Consider the following 20500-nt stretch of genomic DNA (forward strand, 5'->3'; position numbering starts at 1 on the left):
ATAAGTGTGTGTGGGACCTTAGTGGTCTTCCGCCAATATACATGCCTCCTTCTGCGATTTATTTCGAGCTTTTACCCGACACCGCCACAAATAATTCTAAAATGTTTTGTGATTAGCGGGACAAATTGGCTGTTGTACTAAAAAAAAAGAGACCAGAATTCCAACAGGACAATGCGACACCTCATGCACGTTTAATAGCTCGCCAAAAGGTTTTACAGCTTTAATGGAAAATGTGCCACACTTGGCATCTTCGAACTATTACTTGTTCCGATCTTTGAAAAATTTTTTGGATGAGAGAACCTTCACTTGAAATCAGGACGTCAAAAACCTGGACCAGTTTCCTGCAGGTATCAAACATTTTATGAGCGTGGAATCGATCACGAAAGGATCTCACCTTGGTAGAACCTACCAAAAGTTTCGTCTAGATCCTGAATTATCCTAGAACAAAGTTTGCACTCATTTACATGGACACTATACTATACATCGCACGCCGAAATTTTCTTGAACACCTCTCGGCATAACGTAAATTCCGTTCTAATTGCTAATCACTGCGTCGACAGAACCGAGATTACCGTTAATTGGTCTAATTGAATTGTAAATGTTAACATTGCAGCAAAACACTTCGTCAGCCTCCGTCATCATTCGTGCGCCGTGCTGTTGTTTTCTTTATTTCCCTTTTCAACTTCTTTCCGCCATTTCAATGGCTTGTTTTTTTTCTTAATGTCTCGTTTTGTGCTATTTCCCTCATTTACCGCACTTAAGCCACTCCACCAACCGTGCCTCGTCCCTTTGTGCTAATCGGTCGGCCAGTTTTGGCTCGTAACAGCCGTACTGCCGCCCGTTGGCGGTGGAATGAGCTCTAAAACCCTCAAAAATGCCAATAAAACCGTCAATTAAGACGAAACCGAGCACTTCGTGTACTTAAGGGGGCCATTGTTCACACAATTTAACGGTCATTGGCTGGCGGTACTTAACCGTTGAACAGAAGCGTTTAAATGGATTAAATTTCCAACATAAACTTTTCACTTAAACAACTGGCCAGCAGCAGCGCGGCTACTCGTGCGACGACAGCGCCCCTTCCCTGCTCCTTGGCTCGCCGCCTGGGCAGGTGACTGCTTCTGTGTGCCAAAGTTTTAACATTCAACAAATTGTCTCCACTTCCGCTGGCAACGGACAAGGACACAAGGAATGCAAGTGTTTGGCCAACAACAACAAAAACACCAACAGCAACAAAAAGTATTAACAAAAACAACAACGAAAAGAGTTTTGCCAACAACAATAACAGTAACGCTGGCAATCAACTTGTTAATGCAATGAATGTGAAAAACACCAGCAGCAACAGCAACAGCAACAACAACTGTAACAAAGTCAATAAGGACAAGTGCGAGGACGTCGGCGACGAGTGCATAAATCAAAAATTCCTCCGCACATTCTTGTGCTCATAAACTGCGACTGAACTGCTGGCGCCGAGCAAGTGGGCATGTATTAGAGGCAGCACACACACACTTACGCCTTTTTCTAAGTATTTGGCAGTGTTCTCGTGTTGGTGTGACTGGACGTAGTCTAGCAGCCAGCAACTCCTGCGAACTTCAGGCAAATAAGTCAACTTCCATCCACACACACACATACACATGTTTATAGTGCATGTGTGGGTGTGTCTAGATGTGTGCGTCATGGAGAAAAATTTAACAAATTTGTTAGCTTGAAAAAAGCGTATAAACTACAAGAATGTCTAAGAATTGTTACATGACATAGTTTGCCGTTGTTGTTGTTGCCATTGTTGCTGCTGTTGTACGCAAGCATCCGGCGCACATCATGTTCCCAGTTACATATATTTATTTGCGGCTCCAGTAGATCGAAAGGCAAAAAACCTGTGTAAAATACGCTCGTTAAGTATTTAGACACAATACAAAACGTGTCCTGGCCTCTCATTTATTTTGTGGCACGACATGTGAGTGGCCGCACGAGCAGCAGCTTTCACTAAATTATGCACACGCACACACTGCTACAAACATACATATTTGCATAGAAGTTAACGAGAAGTTCCATACAAGTCATGTGACTTCCTGTTGGCGAGTGCAGCCTGAAGACTCGGCTTGAATCTCTTTAAGGTTGAACTCTTTTCATTTTGCCACAAAAGTGCAGTATAACTGTACTATGATGCATACACTTAAACTGCATTTATTAAGAAAACTGCTCTTTGTTTTGACTTCAGTTATCAGTGGAATTAAAAAAAAAAATCAATGAAAAGCTCGTAAGCTCGCTGATCTTACTCCATAAAAACCGCAACGCTTCCAGTTGAGTGACGAGTGTGGGAAGTTAAGCTTTTGCACCGCGTCTACTCCTTATTCGCCGCAAAGCGCTGCTAATTAACATGTTGAGCATCTACTTTCGCCCAATAACGGTAAGTGCTCTTTGTTTTGACTTCAGTTATCAGTGGAATTAAAAAAAATCAATGAAAAGCTCGTAAGCTCGCTGATCTTACTCCATAAAAACCGCAACGCTTCCAGTTGAGTGACGAGTGTGGGGAAGTTAAGCTTTTGCACCGCGTCCACGCCTTATTCGCCGCAAAGCGCTGCTAATTAACATGTTGAGCATCTACTTTCGCCCAATAACGGTAAGTGCCAGCAGTCTCCCCAAAAATCGCAAGCCGAGTAATTACAGCAACATTTAAATCAGTTCGGAGCAGCGCACTCGCGTCTAGGCCACGCTGAAGGGCCACTGGTGGGCGAAAAGAACTCATTAGAATGCTTAGTGGCCACTTGGCGGAGCGATGAAGGACGCGAGGAGTGACGGTGGCCAACTTTTATTTCACTTTATCAAGCTTTGAAGGATCTTCGAAGGATGTTGCGAAAACTCATTAAGACATTCTTTTAATGTTACTATTTGAATGGCGTCTAAGTCCGGCGCTTATTTTCTGGTATAAGTGGAGTATTAAAGAAGCTTCAATATAAAATATTTTTGTATTATGTTAAAGTGAAGCCAAATTATGGCATGTTATGGTAAGTTAAGTCAATGACATGAATGAGAGATAAACTTTAAAATTAAAGCTTTGGAATACAGCTGAGTAGGGTAAATACAAACCTCAATTTTTGAAAGTTGTCTTTGAGAAGCTTTATCAAAGTATCAATTAACTTCAAATCTAGGAATGCTTGAAACAATTGAAAGCTCCGAAAAAAAGCTTGTACAGGATTTGTCCGGAAAGTAATAGAACTGATTTTCTTCCACCGCGACTGTATTTCGGAGCGTGCGTGAACCGACTGGACTCGGTAGAGGGCGTTCCTAGCTAACTAACGAACGGCTGGTCAGTTGTCTCCGAGCTAGTCAGTTGGTTTGGGTGACACCAGACCTTTTTGGAGGGCCGGGAAGAGGTCGCTGATGAAGACCATGCTGGGAGACTTGCGACTTCGACAAACACCGACAATGTGAGTCGTGTGCGCAAAATTTTGAACTCAGACCATCGATTAAGTATTCGTTTAATTGCCCAGATGTTAAATTTATCAAAATCTGTGGTTCATGACATGCTGACGGAGCACTTGAACATGCTCAAGATCCGACAAGACATCGCAGGCTATTGGAAGTTGCACCACGAAAACGACCTGGCTCATACCGCCTTTCTTGTGAACAGCTATCTAACCAAACCGGCATTCCAACGCTTCCGCAGCCGCCCTACAGCCCAGATCTGGCCCTCCCGGACTTTTTTTGTTTCCTTCCCTGAAAAGGCCGATGAAAGGCAAGCACTTTGAGACAATAAAGAGGATCCAATCAACATGCACCTCGGCTCTCAAGGCTATTCCGGAGAATGCCTGATCCGAAGATTAGTGGATCTTATAAAACGCTCCGAAAATAGTACCATTGTGTATACAAAAAGGATAGTTAGGTAACCAGATGAGATTAAAGTACCTGGAAAGTAACTCATTTCATTATCTGGAAATTCGGACATATAAGTTCACAGATACATATATATATTATAGATGTATATGTATGTTTGTGTGACCGAAGGCAGATAATTTAACAATTGAAATAACTCCGCCCAAAATTCAAGAGTTACCATGTGTACATATATTTATTAACTATTGTATACGCTTGGTGCTTTTCGACCGGAAACGGAAGTGTGTTGCCTAAGTCAAAAGTAAAAGCATAATTCAGTCGTTCAACTAATATTTAGAATGTGTAGGTACAACAACAATAAACAATAGATAAAGGCATTGAAATGAATATTTGAATGTGACAAGTTTGTACATGTGTGTTCCCAAAACGCCGTTTAAAGAAGCTTAAACTCATTGCCAATTGTTTAATTCTTTGAAAGCCATGTGGTCCCTGTTCCTTGTGCTGTCTCTGGATGGAAATTATTTCCCACTCAATTACATCAATGCACTGAACAAGATAATGGAAAATACATGTACCTTTGTCCTACTGTGCCACGCCTTAAATATAAGGGTTTACACTTCAAAATGAATTAAATTCAAACAAGGAAAAATCAAAATCCTTAGCTAAATATACATACATATGTTGACAATTAATGACTTCATCCATCTTATGTTGAATATTCTATTTCAGTAACCTAGAGAGGCCTTAATTTTCTCGAGAGGTGAATTTAATGAATTTAATCGAATTAGAAAGACGAATTTCCTTTAATTAGCTATTAGACTTCCGTCTATGACACTTGGATTCCAGGATTTCAATAAATTTCAAAGATAAAAAAGATATCATCGAAGGAAAATTAGAAGACATTCAAAAAAATTTGTTTAAAGACAAAGAAAACTTCCTTTATTTGTCCAACTAAACTTGAAAGTTGAAGAGAGAAGCGAGACGCGTGATTACGAGGAGTTTGACAAGCTGACCGACAGAGATGATGCTCGAAAATTCTACGAAAAGATGCATCTACTAACAGAAGGTTTCAAGACCGGAGCATACTCTAGTAGAACACCCAGAAGTAATTTAGTGACGCCCACAATCTGCGCCAACTACCGTGGGATTAGCCTCCTCAACATCACATATAAAGTTTTATCGAGCATATTGTGTGAAAGATTAAAGCCCACCGTCAACAAACTGATTGGACTTTATAAGTGTGGCTGTAGGCCTGAAAAATCAACAACTGACCAGATATTCGGTCATCTGGAAAAGGAGTGAAAAGAGAATCGACACGCACCACCTCTTTGTCGATTTTAAAGCTGCCTTAGACAGCGCGAAAAGGAGCTAACACGGCTGTGTAAACTGCCGTTGAACAATACCAAAAGCTCCGCCAGGATCTGGAAAGACCTCTCCGAGACGTTCGATACCAAACGATGTTTTAGACAAGGCGTCTCCCTTACGACTTCAATCTACTCTTGAAGAAAATAATTAGAACTGCAGAACTTAATCGAGCAGATACAATCTTTTATAAGAGTGCACAGCTGCTGGCGTACGCTGATGATATTGATAGCATTAGCCTCAACAACCGCGCTGTTAGTTCTTTCGCCAAAATGGATAAGGAAGCGAAGCAAATGGGAGATGTGTAACAACTCTGGAAAGTTTTTGTGAATAAACCTATCAGCATTTCTAATCTTCTGATAATTAACTAAAATATAATATTGTCTTCAATGAAATCATTCGTTCATTTATTGTCGTTGCACTTGTTAGACTCTAAAGTAAATGATTGTCGTCATCTCAACCTCAAATATATGTATATATGTACAAATACATAGTTATATGCAAATACAATGCAAGTGCCGGCACATTAAAGCGACGACAAATTACATAGCAACAATGATGCAATTAAAATAGCATTTATTCGGGTAATCGCCCAAAAATATACCGAGGAATGTCGGAGCTTAAGTGCATTAAGCATTATCTTATCTTACATAGTATGTACATATGTATGTAAGTTTGCATGTATATCAAACGGCGCAAGTTTAAGATTAAATAAGATTAGATTGAAAATGAGGACGCGCTCGTCAGTCAGTTCATTCCCGGCTATACCCTTGTGACCAGGCAGGCAAATAATGTGCACTTGCTTACGTTCATATAGTCTGTTGAGCGGAGTTCGTAACGATCGTAACGTTGAAGGTTTCTCTCTACACAACGACTTTTAGCATAGACTTTCGCTTGGAAAACTTACTACGAAAATGGAGAGCATGGTGACTCCTGCACCAATACCCTCTGGCGTTTTCGAGCCTTCGGTATATCACTTGATGCTGCTTCCTCTTAGTAGTAGTTCCAGTGTGGAAACAACAGTTTACTGTTTTGGTAATGGTGTCCTTTGGCAGAAGAGCCAGTGGTATTTCATTGCTTAAGGTTTCTGATGTCGGTGGAAGCATTGTGTGTTTAACTGCTTGATAGATTACTATGTGTAGCGGTGTGAGATCCAGCATCGTTTCCCGTGCTGATGTCGGGCACGTACGATTGCGCAGATCCAAGCAAGTCGTTGCGGCTTCGCTAGTTGAGTACCCCCCAGTTGCAGAAGTGGTGGAAAGATACCATCGATCCCCGGGGACTTATATTTCTTAAATGAGGCCATTGCCCACCTAATCGGGTCCGAAGTAAACAGCTTTCTTGCAACACTCCAATCGGAGAGAGATGTCTTGTGTTCGACAACCGGTTCACACAGGTCTACCGGGTAGCACATGCAAATCTCTTTCTTCTGCACTGGTCATACATATATGTATGTCCCGTCACATCTTTTAATAGCTCATGCTGTGTCATATGGCAGAGCTCGGTAGCACCATAAATATTAAAGAATCAGGCAAGAAAATTCAGTGGTTCCGTACCGGCTATGATTTTCAAAAATTTTAATGTAGGAAATAATTGAAATTTTTTTTACGTTTGTAAAAGACCGATATGAAAATCTAGTGTTATACCGTTATCAAATTGAAACTGTCTGCACTCTTTACTCAACAGGGTGGTATTTCACTAGACTGCGTATGTTCCTCATTCAAAAACCGTTATACCATTTAGTTCAACTTAACATTTTCAACTTTATTTCTGAATGCGTGAAAATAACTGAGCTGGCGCATGCCGTTGGTGTACTATTATACTATAATTGTTGTTTTTATAATAATTTTCAGTTTTTGTTTGTTTGTGTGTTTATTTGCTTTACTTTTTACAACTTTAAATATTAGTGGTCATTGTGTTATTTTTTGTGAATTTTCGAATTTTTCTTCCTCATTTATTCCTTTACCAGCTCCCATCGTGGCCAGCCAGAGGCATTTCACTCCTGGCAAGATTAACAACTAAAGGCAAACTACAATAAAAATAAACACATGTCGGGCATTTGCAACTGCAAATGCGGTAAGTTAAGTTAATAATTAAAAGCATACAAATGCATAGATCAGTATTTTGCGCAGTTCGCAATAGCAGTATTATTTATTAAATGAACTTTTTTTGTTTTTGTATTTGTTAAGGAGTTTGGCAATCAAACAAATGCAAATCATTTGTACTAATTTTTGGTTTGACACTCGCAAACAACAAAAACGAATGTGTTTACACAACATGACAAAGTAGCAATAAAGCATAAGCTCGGTTTACTTTTCAAACATGTCTAATTACATACATAACTGCCGTCTGCTGCCGTTTAAGTAGTGAACTGGTTGCTGCCTTCTCGCCGCATCGTCCGTGGGCAACTCGTTAGAGCAGTCAGACCATGCAGATAATGACATACATATCTATGTATGTATAATTCTATATTTCATTTATTTATTCTTAACAATAAATTTGAATGGATTAAATTTAAATTTTGTTGTTAAAAGTAAAATTTCTTCAAACAATTAAAAGGCAAATTTCGGTTTTGTTGATAACAAATTGTTTAACTACAAAAAGGAGTTTGTAAATCAAATATAATTAACTGTAACAACAATGACGTGTATTGCTAAAATTGGACAGAGCATTAGCGTTGTTTGCGTCAATTCTCGTACCGCTGCTCTTCTTAAATTGTTAATTATTTTCCATATTTTGCTGTCGCTCTTTGTTGTTAAAAGTGAAATCTACTTTAAAGTGTTGTTGTAGAGTTGCACATTAGTGAATTTTTGACAAATAGAACGGCTATTTAAATTTAATAATCACTGATGCAATTTAAATGTCGTTCAAAGTTGACAAACATGCCACTAATATTTCACCGTTATCGAAATTCTTCTCTACGGAAGAAGTAAAACTACGAATTGTAAATGTAAGTGTTTTGAATAGTCATTGTTCTCGTAAATAAAAGTTGTAGTCTTTGATAAACGTATATTTGTTTTGATATTTTCTGCCAGCCCTTCTACTGTTGTTGTTGTGTTGTTTGATACTACTGTAATTGTTGCTATACTAAACTCGCCGTCTTTATCTCTGCAACTGTTGCTGCAGTTACAGACTCTGCTCCCTTTACACCTATTAACTGAGAAGCTAATTATCCAATTATCAATCCGCAACCGAGTCTAAACTGATTTTTGGTATGATTCAAGCGTCCGCTCAAAGCGAATGAAAACGGAAGCGGTTGTAACCGCTTCTCCAACACACCGCACACATTCCAGTTGGAATCGAAGGAACCTACGATTGCAAAACAAATTATAAATTATATAATTAAAAATGTATTGTGATTTGTACTAAATGCGTTTCTACCTCTGAAAACGAGATCAGCCTTCGGCAAATCAACCTGGTAGCCAATCGTTGCAACAGCCTCCTGCATTCTTAGACTAGTTTCTACTTCAACACCAATTTGCAGTTGTTCACTAGCCTTTTGATAATAGCAGATATGAATGCCACCAGGTCCCAAAGTTCCCGACCACACAGAATCGGCTTGTGTGTAACGACCAACTGCTGATACCACAGCTATTTGGCCGCCCGGTACATTAGGACCATATTGATAGGCAAGCTCTGCACCAAGGGCAATGTGATCAGTTACTGACTGTAAGTAGTGACCAACAAAGACGCCAGAATTATTAAAAATGTTTGGATTGCCAACGGTAAGGGAGGCTGTGTAGTCATCACCACGGTAATCAGTTGTTAACTGGGCAGCTGTGAGTTTAGAATCTTGAATCTGCGAAACAAAGTATCAAAATTAATAAATTGTATCAAAAAAAACAAAACTTTAACTGATTGCCAAGCAATTTATCAGAACCAAATCAGTATTCACTTACTTGCGAGGCGAATTTACAACGAATGCGCGGAGTGAATTGGTGTATAACGTTGGCGTTCAGATTTCCGGAAGGATCAATGTCACCCAGCAACACTGGAAAAGCTTCTGACGGCCCGAACTGTTTGGTACCTACATAAGTAGCACCAAAGCGATACCCACTTGGCTGTGTACTGCAGAGGTTTAAAGTGTGCGAAACTTGAAAATGATTACTTAAGCCTTTATTCAGCATAATTTTCGCACCTTCAAAGGTCATAGCTTGAATATCTACAAAGTAACAAAAGATAAACATATCATATCACAATTAATAAACTTGTAATTTTGTACATAAAAAGCAAATGAAGTGTGAGGGGTTTGTTTGATGTATGTAAAGCAGCGTGCAGCACTTGTGCGCTGTCATTTCCACCACCACAACGAATAACATGAAAACACCATTCTTTCACATGCGTTTGGGTTATGTCATCACTTGTAGTGGAACTAAACCGGTGACTTGAAAGAACACACACGCTCACCTTTACATTTCTTATGCAGTTCTTCAACAGTTCCAGGGTTCTCAAGCTTTTGTTCCTTTAAATCTCCTCCGTCGACGGCAGAAGGCGCCGCAGACGTCGCTGAAGTAGCGGAAGGGCTCTGCGATGGACTTGACAATTCTGGTAATCCCAATTTGGCAGCGTCCAGCGATGAGCTAGAGCTAGACGATGCGGCCAAAACATTCCCCATATTTATTTACACACTCAAGTTTCTCAATTTAAACACTTATTTCTGCAATTTATCACGCTTTTTATACAGGTCTTATTAAAATCTTTCCCGAATTTCGAAACAAAAAGTGGGAAAGTTCACAAATTTTCCGATGAAAAGAACGAAAAAGTGCACTGACGTTAGTTTTGACAGTTGGGTGAATTTCCACCACGTGTGTGTTGAGTTTGCAGAGATAACATTTTTCTATTTCTTATCTCCAGCTTTTAATCAGAAGAGTTACCTCAACAAAATTACTCAAATACAAAAAAAGCGTATATACCAGCGTCGTTGAATAGTGCTGTGTCAGACGACGTTCAGTTTAACAATATCTATAGAACTATTATATTTTATGGCTCATATTTTCGGAAAAATCATTTTGTTTAAGGAAACGAAGCGGGTATCTACACCAGAATATTTGGTGAAGAATTGGCAACCCTAAGTATTGTTATTTCTTTTATTTTGACATACGTCAACATTGTCTTTGATGTCGAGCTTATTTATTCGGTTTTATTGTTTTGTATCAACAGAGGCAAAAGAAAAGTTAAACAATTTTTTTCTAAAATTGATTCAAGCAGATATATAGATAGATATTGTTTTAAAATGCCAAGTATTCAAACAAGATTTATATAATTATGTAATCTGTAAGTGCCTCCAACCAAATGAAAAATTAAGAGCTTCAGTAAATATTCAATCGTTGGCAGCATCCTGTAAATTTATATAAAGGGACAATCACTTCCTAGCAAAGATTTTTTGGTTATCACTTTAACCTTGGCACGTAAAGGGGAATAGGTGGTTATGAATTTGCAGTCATTTTTTAGGGATTTTAATCCCAGGTAAGCAAATGTTTCGTGAAAAAACAATAATATACATGCCTGTTGAGGATTGTAATGAATATATTTGAGCTAATCCGCCTGGTGCAGAGCACCAAGTAATACCCAAAATTGTAACGATATCAATGATGATGAACTAAAACCAATGCGTTGTTTTGAAGGAAATTGCTTTGAGATATTTCTGAGATCATACACACTTCTGTATTTATAAATATAGATGGTATATCTTAAATCACTAATGTTGTGTTTGCTATTCTTTATTTTTTTTCCTTCAGCAAATTCGTAGTGCACTGCAGCTTGCTTGGTTTTATAATATTGTTTGCTCTCCGCTTAGATGGTGGTATTGGTAAGATTTTCATATTTCTTTCATTGAATTACACTGTTTTCAACAATTTCTCCTAGATTGGCCATATTGGGCCATTTTTATGCCATTATGGATATGGAAAGGAATCGCCATTTTGGGTGCCGCAGTCGGTGCTGTAGTTTGGTGCCGTTACCCACATTACCGGTAGTGCATTGCTTTTGGCTAAACAAATCAAATTTTAATATCACGTTCTCTTCTTTTATTGTAGACTTGAAGGTGATTCGTACACGCAATTCAAGGCAATGCTGATATCACTCTCTCTGCATCTTATTTTACTCATGTTCGAATTGCTCGCTTGCGACAAATTAAGTTCTGGCCGCCATCTCTGGGTGCTAGTTTTCATACCATTAATATTTGGTTCGGTGGCGAGTGTCGGGGCTTGTGTGTGGGCGGTTAAGCACGATCGTTCTTTTGAGCTGGAGCTATTTTTGGCGGTTAACGCATTGCAATTTGTGTCGTTGCCTCTTAAATTAGACCAATTCGTCAACTGGAATTGGGAAGTGGTATTTGTCCCAATGTGGATAGTTATTTGTTTGAGCTTAGTCAGTAAGTAAACCAAATTTAAATTTTGGTCCTAACTAAAAAATCTCTATAGGTGTTCTATATAATGTAATATTTTGCGGCATTATGATGCGTGCACCGGAAATATCTTTGCAGCAAAAGCGAGCAGCTTTAAATGCAGCTGTGGGAAATATTTGCACAGTACTTCCTTTGCTTTGTTTTCAGGTATGAATTATAACACATTTAACATATATGATAAATACCATAATATAATCATATTTTTAGGTTGTAATCTGTGATAAATTGGAAGGAGAACTAAAGTTTCCCTATATGATTGTTTTCAGTCCTTTAATGATTTCACTATCTGCATTAATTGGACTAAGTTTCAGTGCAAAAGGTGGAAACAAATGGTGGTTCGGAATACGTAAATCCTTCCACCAGTTTCTATTATCGGCCATGCCTTTCCTACAGGAATATGGTAATATATCTTATCACGTGGATCGGTCAGCAGCTGCGCAATCAGTTCCTTTGGATGCTTCTACTAGTAATGCACATACAGAAGACTTCGACAAGCACGATAAAAAGAGCAAAAAGGGCGCCAAAAATGATAACATGAAACCAGTGATGCCCATAATCAGTATTGACATGCCCGACTAAGATTTTTGCAATATTTTAAACTCATAAACAAATATGAGTTCAAATACTTTCATATAGCTTAAGATAACTGAAACTATTAGAATTTAGAATGTATACGTACAAGTGCACACAATGATATGGCGATTACATTTAATTTGAGCTTGTCGATTCAGTTGTTTAAGCGTTTTCGCTTCGAAAATTGCAAGCTAGTGAGTAGCTTAGAAGCACACATATGAATTCTGGATGTCCTGTTCATTAGGTAGAAGCAGGGCTAGAAAAACTCTGACCAAAATAATTAAAATTCTTCCGTATTTAAGAAATCCAAATAAACAATTTTTAATTTACTGTTTTAATTTAAAATTCGTAATATTTTGGTCACCTACTATTATTTTTATCTATCACTTTTAATAATAACTATAATTTCTAGGTTAGAAACAAAAGTAAATAAAAACTGTAAAGGCGAGAGTTTTTGACCCTTTTCAGCTAAATATTTATTACTGTTTGTTAGCAATAATATGTTTTATGTACAATTGCATTGTAAATAAACACATTAAATCACATAAAAGAGTATAATATGATTTCAGTGTTAAATAAGCATTTTTGGTTTAAATTTCTTAATAGATTAATTTAATTTGTATTTTGACATTTTCACAGTCTGCATATTGCAAAACGAAATAGCATCGTTAATATATTACGTACACAACAATAGACAATTAGTGAATGCCCTTAAATTGTCCAATAGCAGATATGTCAAATTAGTTATTAATTCACCACTTGGTTCTAGGAAAAGAATTGTAATAGAAGAAAATATGGGAAATCGATATGCAACACTGAGTTTTGAGGACATTGCATACAAAAAAGCCGAAAATATACATATTAATTTTTTCAGGCGTCTTTTCAGTGTAATAGGAAGAAAATTTTTATAAAAATACAATTTTCTACTTGTGTTGAGCAAGATTAAACGATAAATATACTTTCGTTTTATTGTATCTTAATTAGAGAAGATATTCAACAATATTTGCATGATTCTTTGTGCTACTACTTATAACCCAATATCTTGAGAATTTCAACTTTTCTTAATTTTGTTAACGAGTTTTGCTATAGTTTAAAACGCGTAAAAGTTTAAAACTAGTGAATTAGAAATTGTGTTATTTTGTGAAAACATGAATATAATTGCGGGAGAACCAGTACCGCCTGGTTTTGAGGATGAAATAAATCGCGACCCCCAAATCCAAAAGGCAATTGATCAATACAAAGGTAATGCTCTCGTTGGTCTTGAGTATACACTTGAATTGCACGAGGATGACCGTCGTGAACCTGGTTACTTTTGTGTGCTTTGTGATAAGCGTGGTGATCCACGCACCATAATGCAACATTGGACATCTTACAACCATCGCCTAAAGTATCTGGAAAAACATTTCCCAACGGCGGTACGTGAATTCAATCCTGTCAAATACAAACCGAATTCGCATCAGATCCTTTTAAGTGTTGTGCAAAAATTATCTAAAGCTGTAGAAGATCACCATGGCCGTTTGAAGTTAATGGTTGCCAATAGCGATGACTTTCGTCGTATGAAAGCCAAATTTGTTGGCGAAATTAATAATAAATTTCATTTTGACGAACGAAATGGTCCTAACTTTCTTGACATGATCGATCGGTCTCTTTGGGAACCCAATTCGAGCTCAACTACGAACAAGATGGACCAAACATTACAAATAACTATTAAAGCTCCGAAACGTATAAATGAAGATTTTCCAGTAAAATCAAATCGCGACGACTTGGACGAAATTTCAAGTGACTCCGATGGACCATCAAATTCGAAAAAATTAAAAAAACGGGAACAATCTCCTGCTTATCGAGTGTTGCCGCGCGTCCGACGCTCGCCGCCTTTTGAAGAAGAACGAAGCGAAGATCGTAAGGAAGCTGAAAAGAAGCTCCCAACACCAAAAGAACTATCGTTGCAGGCTTCGCATATTGCACAAGAAAAATATAAGTGGGAAAAATATAAGTGTATGCTTGAAATACAACTTAAACAAATGGAAAAAATTCAACAAGATTATGACAAGAACCCGGAAAAACATCCTTTATATCCTGATGAATGGAAGAAATTTTGGAACCGACGTTATAAGGAGTTACAGATGGAAAAGAAAACAGACCCGAATAAATACGATTACAAACCTGAGTGGATTGCTTTTTGGACTGAACGCATGAAGGATTTGTTCAACTCAGAAGTAGAAAAAAAGAAGAAAGAAATTAAAGTTAAACTTGGTCTGCCAGAGGATGCAGAGGAGATGGTCGACCAGCTGAAGGAAAAATACAAAGTACATATTGGTCGAAATGTTGTAGGTATAACATCTGGAGGTCATGTTTTAGGACCCAAGCTTTCTGATCGTGGCCTTGACATTGCCTCAAAACGTTCCAAAAATTCAGGCGATATTATTAATATAAGTGACGATGAGTCACCGGTTCGCGGTAGAAATCTTCGAACACGAACACATTCTCGATCGCATTCTCATTCGCGTCGTTCCCGATCCAAGTCGCCACGTATCTCACGTGGTCGTGATTATAAGCGGTCACGTGATCGTTCCTCATCATTATCAAAAAGTCCACTTTCGGATGAGTATAATGCATATCCTATGCATTCCCACCGTCATCGCCATCCAACACGAAATTTTCCACCATCCGTTGTTGAAAGTGAGTATTTCAGTTCATCATATCCACCACGCGGAAGATTTTCAGCTGTATCTTCAGCACATTTTGCTGGATCATCACATTATCGCGTTCTCGAACCTCACCAATATCCAAAATATGAACGTTCACCATCACCCAATTCTAAATCTGCAACGACCAGAGAAGAACCAGAGCCTGAAGACAGTGGACCACTCACGGTTGTCGCTGTACTGCGTTTGCTTACAGCACTTGAGGACCATCTGGGCAGTCTTGGGCCAAAAGTAGTTGATTTGTTGGGCAAGGCTTTGGCATTGGAGAAGGTGAAGGCAAATTCTGCAGACGATTTGTTGTTTAATGAGGACCACGTTGTATTTTTTGAAACTATCAAAGAAAAATTAAAAGGTATAATAATCGCGGACGTCCTAGACGATCAACAAAAAATCAGAGCTGTAAAAAAAGCTATACAAAATATTGCTACAGTAATTCATCAGGTTTCAACCAAAGGTAAGTATCAATCATTTTGAAACAGTAAGTACAAAACCTTTAGTATATAAGTATATGTACATATATATGTATATGTATATATAACGTTAAAATATAACATATTCTATATTGAATATAATTATAATTAATCCATTAAAATATAGTAAAGCAAATAAAATATATTAGGAAAGTGGCACACATGTGTGAACGTAGATATATAAGACATAATTGTATTTATATGAACTATGTTATATAATATAGATTTTCTTTATAAAGCTATTTGACGAAGAACTACGATGTGACACGTGAAAAAGTGTGAATTGAACTTTCCGAGTTTATATATCGTTGTGTTGTGATAAAATGTTTTTTTTTTTATTTTTAAGCTACAACATTTATACAATTTTAAATCGTTCTATCGTACCACCAATTCAAAATTTTTAGAGTGGTAAACCTCTATATAGAATATACGAATATACTTAAGTATACTCGTATATCTAAAGTCTATTTTTGCTAAAATGCAAGTGTTTTTTTTTAACTATTGAATCAGCTTAGTTTTGTACTCATACTTAAACGAAGTGAATTGTGAAATATTTCGACCGTCCCGTCGCTTGTCTAAGCATTTCAAGATTTGCGAGAGCGCTTTATTTACGTTTTTTTTTTTTCTTACTTAAAACCGATTCCTTTTTTTGCCAACTTCGTGCATTCGTACTAAAGTTTTAAGTGTAAGTGAAAATATTATAATGTGACGAAGAGAAGCCAAATATCCAACATCGGTATATGGGCCTATTGCAAAGAAAAACAAAAGAGTAAAAGCTAAAATATTTCATAATATAGTATGTCTTCCATTTTGGCATTCAAATATTAAATGATGTTTTTCTATTTTTAACACCCACTTAGGTAACTCATCAAATAATATTAACACTGAGGTTGCAAAAACTAACGATAACGGCGAATCAGCCATTAAAGACAAGAAATCAGACAGTTTTAGTATTAAAGATTTACCATTCGATCGCCAAGTTATTTCCACCAAATTGGCTGCCGCTTTAGTCTTTCAAGGACGCGAGGATGTATCCACCGATGATATGGATAAGTTGATTTACATATTCCTTTTATTCGTAAAATTATCGAAAGAAAAACGAGAATTGGATGGTAAAGCTTTACAACTTACAGCTTTGCTAGCTCAATTAGGTATATATGTACCATCGTCGTCATCTACCACCTCTGCTGCATTGGCTGCTTTCCCGACTATTGTTGAAGAGTTGATGGAAAATGAAATAGGTACTGGGAATGTTCGTGGCCACATCAATGAGAATGACGCTTCAAATGAGACAGCTGATAAAGATGCAAAGAATGATGGTGCTAACAACATGTTGGAATCATTAACGGACTCTGACCTACAAACACTATTGCAAAACTTTAAGCACTTGTCGAGTGAGGAGCAACATCATTTGATAGCACATCTGAAGAAATTGGAAACAGCTGACCCATTACGTGTTGAGAAACTTAGAAAATTTGTTAACCTGGCTGACCTAACTGAAGCTGCTTATTCATCACCCTCAGCTAGTACAAGTAAGTCCAATCCCCGAGAAAGATCGCGCACTCGTGATAGTCGTTTTGATGAGTCTCCAGTTACAAGTACTAGCAAAGGACGTGGTCGCATTTCCGATGATGACGATGATGATCGACGTCGTGGTGCTAGTGTTTCGAATCCAAATAGATTTAGTCTGGATGATGAAGACGAAGATGATGATTATAATGTAGATGATGTGTTTAAGGCGGCATTCCGAAAAGTAAGTGATAATTCACGTCAATCTAAAGGAGACTCTATGTTAAGCCTCGAGCCCAGCGCATCTCGTTCCCAAAAGAAGCCGGCTCCTGTACAAGCTCCAGCTCCTATTATTCCGGTATCGTCATCACCGAATGCATTGACTTTTAATCGTGCTGGTCTTAATATATCACTAAGCGATACACAAAATTTAATTGCCAATTTGATGGGCTCATTGCAACAGAGTAATTCAAATCAGAAAACTAATACTAAATCGACACACACAAATGATGGGAAAGGACAACAGATACCGACTAGGTCCAATGTACCAAATGTGCCCAAAGTTCCGAAAAATCAAACAATGCAACAACAGACACACCCATCAATACAGCCAACTACAATGCCCTACTATCAACAAGGTCAACCGTCACAGCCGCAAGCATATCCTGGCGGTAGTGGCTATCAACAGATGGGTGGAATGAATAATAATCAATCATATTATAACTCGATGGGCTACAATAACAACGGCGGGTCTGGTTACCCGGGCTATCAGCAATGGGGTATGGGAGATGGTCAGCAGTTCGGAATGCAAAATTTCATGGGGCAACCACCACAAGGATCCCAGCAAAATATGGGTTACAATAATATGTATGGTCAAGGTCCACATTAATTTTCACAAGCATTTAAATATCGCATAAGAATAAAAAAAATTTACGTCTCGTCTCTCTCGGTATGTATTTATGAGAATGTCGAAAGTTTTCCAAAATAAATGAACGATCTTTGTTATTTCAGGATAGCTAAAAAACTTGGAAAATGAAAACTTTATGTCCAATACTAATCGTAACATTTTGCAAATAAAACAATATTGTACACGTACGAGTTCTATCAAATGTATGTACCATCTCTACTTTATGTGCATTGCAATGTGAGTTTCCTATGAAGATAGGGATTATGTTTTCAAATACTTTTCATCTAACGTATTGGGATTTAATTAAATTATTAGATAAGAAAATCTTAATTGTAAATTTTGAACTTTTGATCAAAGGGGTTTATGCTCATGCTCGTAATATTTAATATTCGCGCTTTTATTTTTTTGATTTCGTAAAAATATGGGCCGCATTGCAGCCAAAATCTGGTTTATTTTATTCTTTAGGGAAAATTCAAATGTCTAAATATTATATGAGAAACTCTGCTTTTACATCTAATTGCTGGTAAATACAGCTTCGGGGTGAAATATACAATATTAATAAATGCAGACTTACTTTAATGTTAACAAATATGGAGACTCATGGTAAGTACAAAATAAGTTATAAAAATACAAACGAAGTTTAAATTGTGTCTTGGAAACACATAAGAACCGGAATAATTTTGAACATAATTGGAATCTGTAATTTTGAAGTCATCATTGCACTTCTTTTTAGCATATTGGGTATATAAATAATTAAACTTGCAAATCGATTTCAATATCGCCTAAAATTGTACGTGAAGTATCCTAATAAATCTTGTTTTTACTTATCGCTTTAAGCTTCTATTACAATTTTGAGTGTTTAGCCTGACATTACTTTAAGCATATATGTATGTATGTACATATTTGTTTTAAGTGTATGGATCACAATTATAATAAATACTGATATAAATTAGAATATTTATCATTTATACTTTTAATCAGAGATAAAGTGTTATACGAATATTGAAAATGCAATGCCGTAACAACAAAAGAACTACACAGAAACGTAAAATACCCCATGCACCTTCACCCACCGTTGAAGAAGAAGTTGAGAATGTGGAGTATTTGGATGAATGTGTCACAGACGAAATCGAAGAAGCTACTGGAAGTGCACATAACAGTCTCCCACAGGGACTCATTAAAAGGGAAACTGCGTTTGAGGATACATTTTATCCAAATGCTGTACACTGCCTTATAGCTCTTTACCGCGATAAATATGAAAGGAATATGAAAGATCCTAAAGAAATTCAGAGTATATACGAAAGCGTCTGGGAAGACATTTCTAAAGATATGCGTGAGAGCTATTTTGAGTTTGACTCTCAACAAGTGCGCCACAAGTTCACACAGCTTCGTCAACAATACTTTAATGTTTCATCCAAAAAAGAAGCAGAAGAATTTGTTTTCTTTCAACCACTACACGAAATTTATAATGATAAATTAATTACAATTATGGTAAATAATGAAAAGTTTTCTTCGCGTAAAAGTAATCACATACGGATATATCGAGATGATGTACTCTTCAACTCACGTATTGAAACTGAGACGCGTGCCACTGAAGAAAGGCCACAACAAACAGAAGAAATTCTAGTAAAAGGCCCGAACAGACGAGTAGATTGTGATGTCGATTCAGTAGATATAAAAGATAAGAATGGACAAAGCAAATTAAAAGAAAGTCCGGTCATAAATTTGGAATACTCAAAGAGAAAGATTCCTCATTCAGAATCGGACGAGATATCCAGCACAAAACGGAAAACAGACGATTTCAATGGTGAAAGGCTTAATATCACACTTGCAGATTACAACGAAGCTCAACAGCGAAGACATGAGGAAAAAATGACCTTGTTGAGGCAAACACTTTTATTACAAGAACGAGCTTTAGATGTACAAAATAAACTTTTGGAGGAAATTGTTAAGAGAGTCAAATGAACTCAAAGTATCCCACAACCACATTACGTAGAATTCTTTCAAATAAATAGATCTCATTAGTACATCGCTGTTTTAGTTTTTATTTCCCGTAAGGAAGCTGGGAAAAGTCAAAGTCTTGTTCTTTCAGTATTTTCCTTAATTCTCTTTGCAAAAGGTCATGTAAACATTCGCCGCTATGTTTGTAGATCCATCGACCCAACTGCCCTTCAGTTGATACGAAATCATAACGTTTGGGTCCACTTGTGGGAGAACTAAGCCAAATCTGTTTGTTAGGTGTCTGACGATTTATAACATAGGTGCCATACTCATTACCAAATTTAACAGTAAGTACGCCATCCTGTGAAATAGAAAAAAAAAATAAATATTTGATTTATATATGAAATTCTTCAATAATACTCCATAGGTAACGTCGCAGGTTGATAAATTTTGAGCATTCTCTGTAAGTTCTTCAAAGTAATCACATAGCGCGTCTAGAGTCTCGGAGCAAACTCGCTCATATGTGTTGTTATCCACCAAAGTTGCGTTTGTGTCATTCTTGCTTTCGGTTGTAGACGCAAATGATCTGTGTGTTGACAGTACTTGAGGAAATGAGGATGTTGAATTTATCGACCTATGGAAATGTGACAATTGTCTTCCGAAATTTAGTTTATATAAATTTCGTCCATGGTTTTGATTTATACAAATTCTTAACGCACGTAAAACCAATAAACTCGACATTCTCTACAATGATCAAATCAGCTGTTGAAGAATTTATAAACGTCAATTGAAATGA

The 20500-nt window shown here is 37.2% G+C and overlaps 4 protein-coding genes across 4 annotated transcripts; 2 read left to right on the top strand and 2 right to left on the bottom strand.

Annotated features, from left to right (window-relative positions):
• Positions 1–7309: 7309 nt before the first annotated feature.
• On the bottom strand, positions 7310–9999 carry LOC105225557 (mitochondrial import receptor subunit TOM40 homolog 1). Its single transcript, XM_011204083.4, has 4 exons — positions 9601–9999; positions 9093–9355; positions 8575–8992; positions 7310–8502 (listed from the first exon to the last, which is right to left on the bottom strand). The coding sequence occupies exons 1-4, from the start codon at positions 9806–9808 to the stop codon at positions 8363–8365; spliced, it is 1029 nt and encodes a 342-aa protein (XP_011202385.1). The 5' UTR covers positions 9809–9999; the 3' UTR covers positions 7310–8362.
• Positions 10000–10299: 300 nt separating this feature from the next.
• LOC105225556 (transmembrane protein 185B) lies at positions 10300–12751 on the top strand. Its single transcript, XM_011204082.4, has 7 exons — positions 10300–10467; positions 10528–10659; positions 10932–11002; positions 11059–11164; positions 11229–11566; positions 11616–11746; positions 11807–12751. The coding sequence occupies exons 2-7, from the start codon at positions 10622–10624 to the stop codon at positions 12176–12178; spliced, it is 1056 nt and encodes a 351-aa protein (XP_011202384.1). The 5' UTR covers positions 10300–10467; positions 10528–10621; the 3' UTR covers positions 12179–12751.
• Positions 12752–12961: 210 nt separating this feature from the next.
• On the top strand, positions 12962–17969 carry LOC105225555 (uncharacterized protein CG7065). The gene is made up of 3 exons (XM_011204080.4): positions 12962–15331; positions 16208–17805; positions 17868–17969. The coding sequence occupies exons 1-2, from the start codon at positions 13321–13323 to the stop codon at positions 17743–17745; spliced, it is 3549 nt and encodes a 1182-aa protein (XP_011202382.1). The 5' UTR covers positions 12962–13320; the 3' UTR covers positions 17746–17805; positions 17868–17969.
• Positions 17970–19641: 1672 nt separating this feature from the next.
• Positions 19642–20484, bottom strand: LOC105225554 (frataxin homolog, mitochondrial). Its single transcript, XM_011204078.4, has 2 exons — positions 20125–20484; positions 19642–20065 (listed from the first exon to the last, which is right to left on the bottom strand). Exons 1-2 carry the CDS (start codon positions 20443–20445, stop codon positions 19808–19810), a joined length of 579 nt encoding a protein of 192 aa, XP_011202380.2. The 5' UTR covers positions 20446–20484; the 3' UTR covers positions 19642–19807.
• Positions 20485–20500: the final 16 nt, after the last annotated feature.

Source organism: Bactrocera dorsalis, chromosome 4, assembly GCF_023373825.1.
Source record: "Bactrocera dorsalis isolate Fly_Bdor chromosome 4, ASM2337382v1, whole genome shotgun sequence".
NCBI classification, from domain to species: Eukaryota; Metazoa; Arthropoda; class Insecta; order Diptera; family Tephritidae; genus Bactrocera; species Bactrocera dorsalis.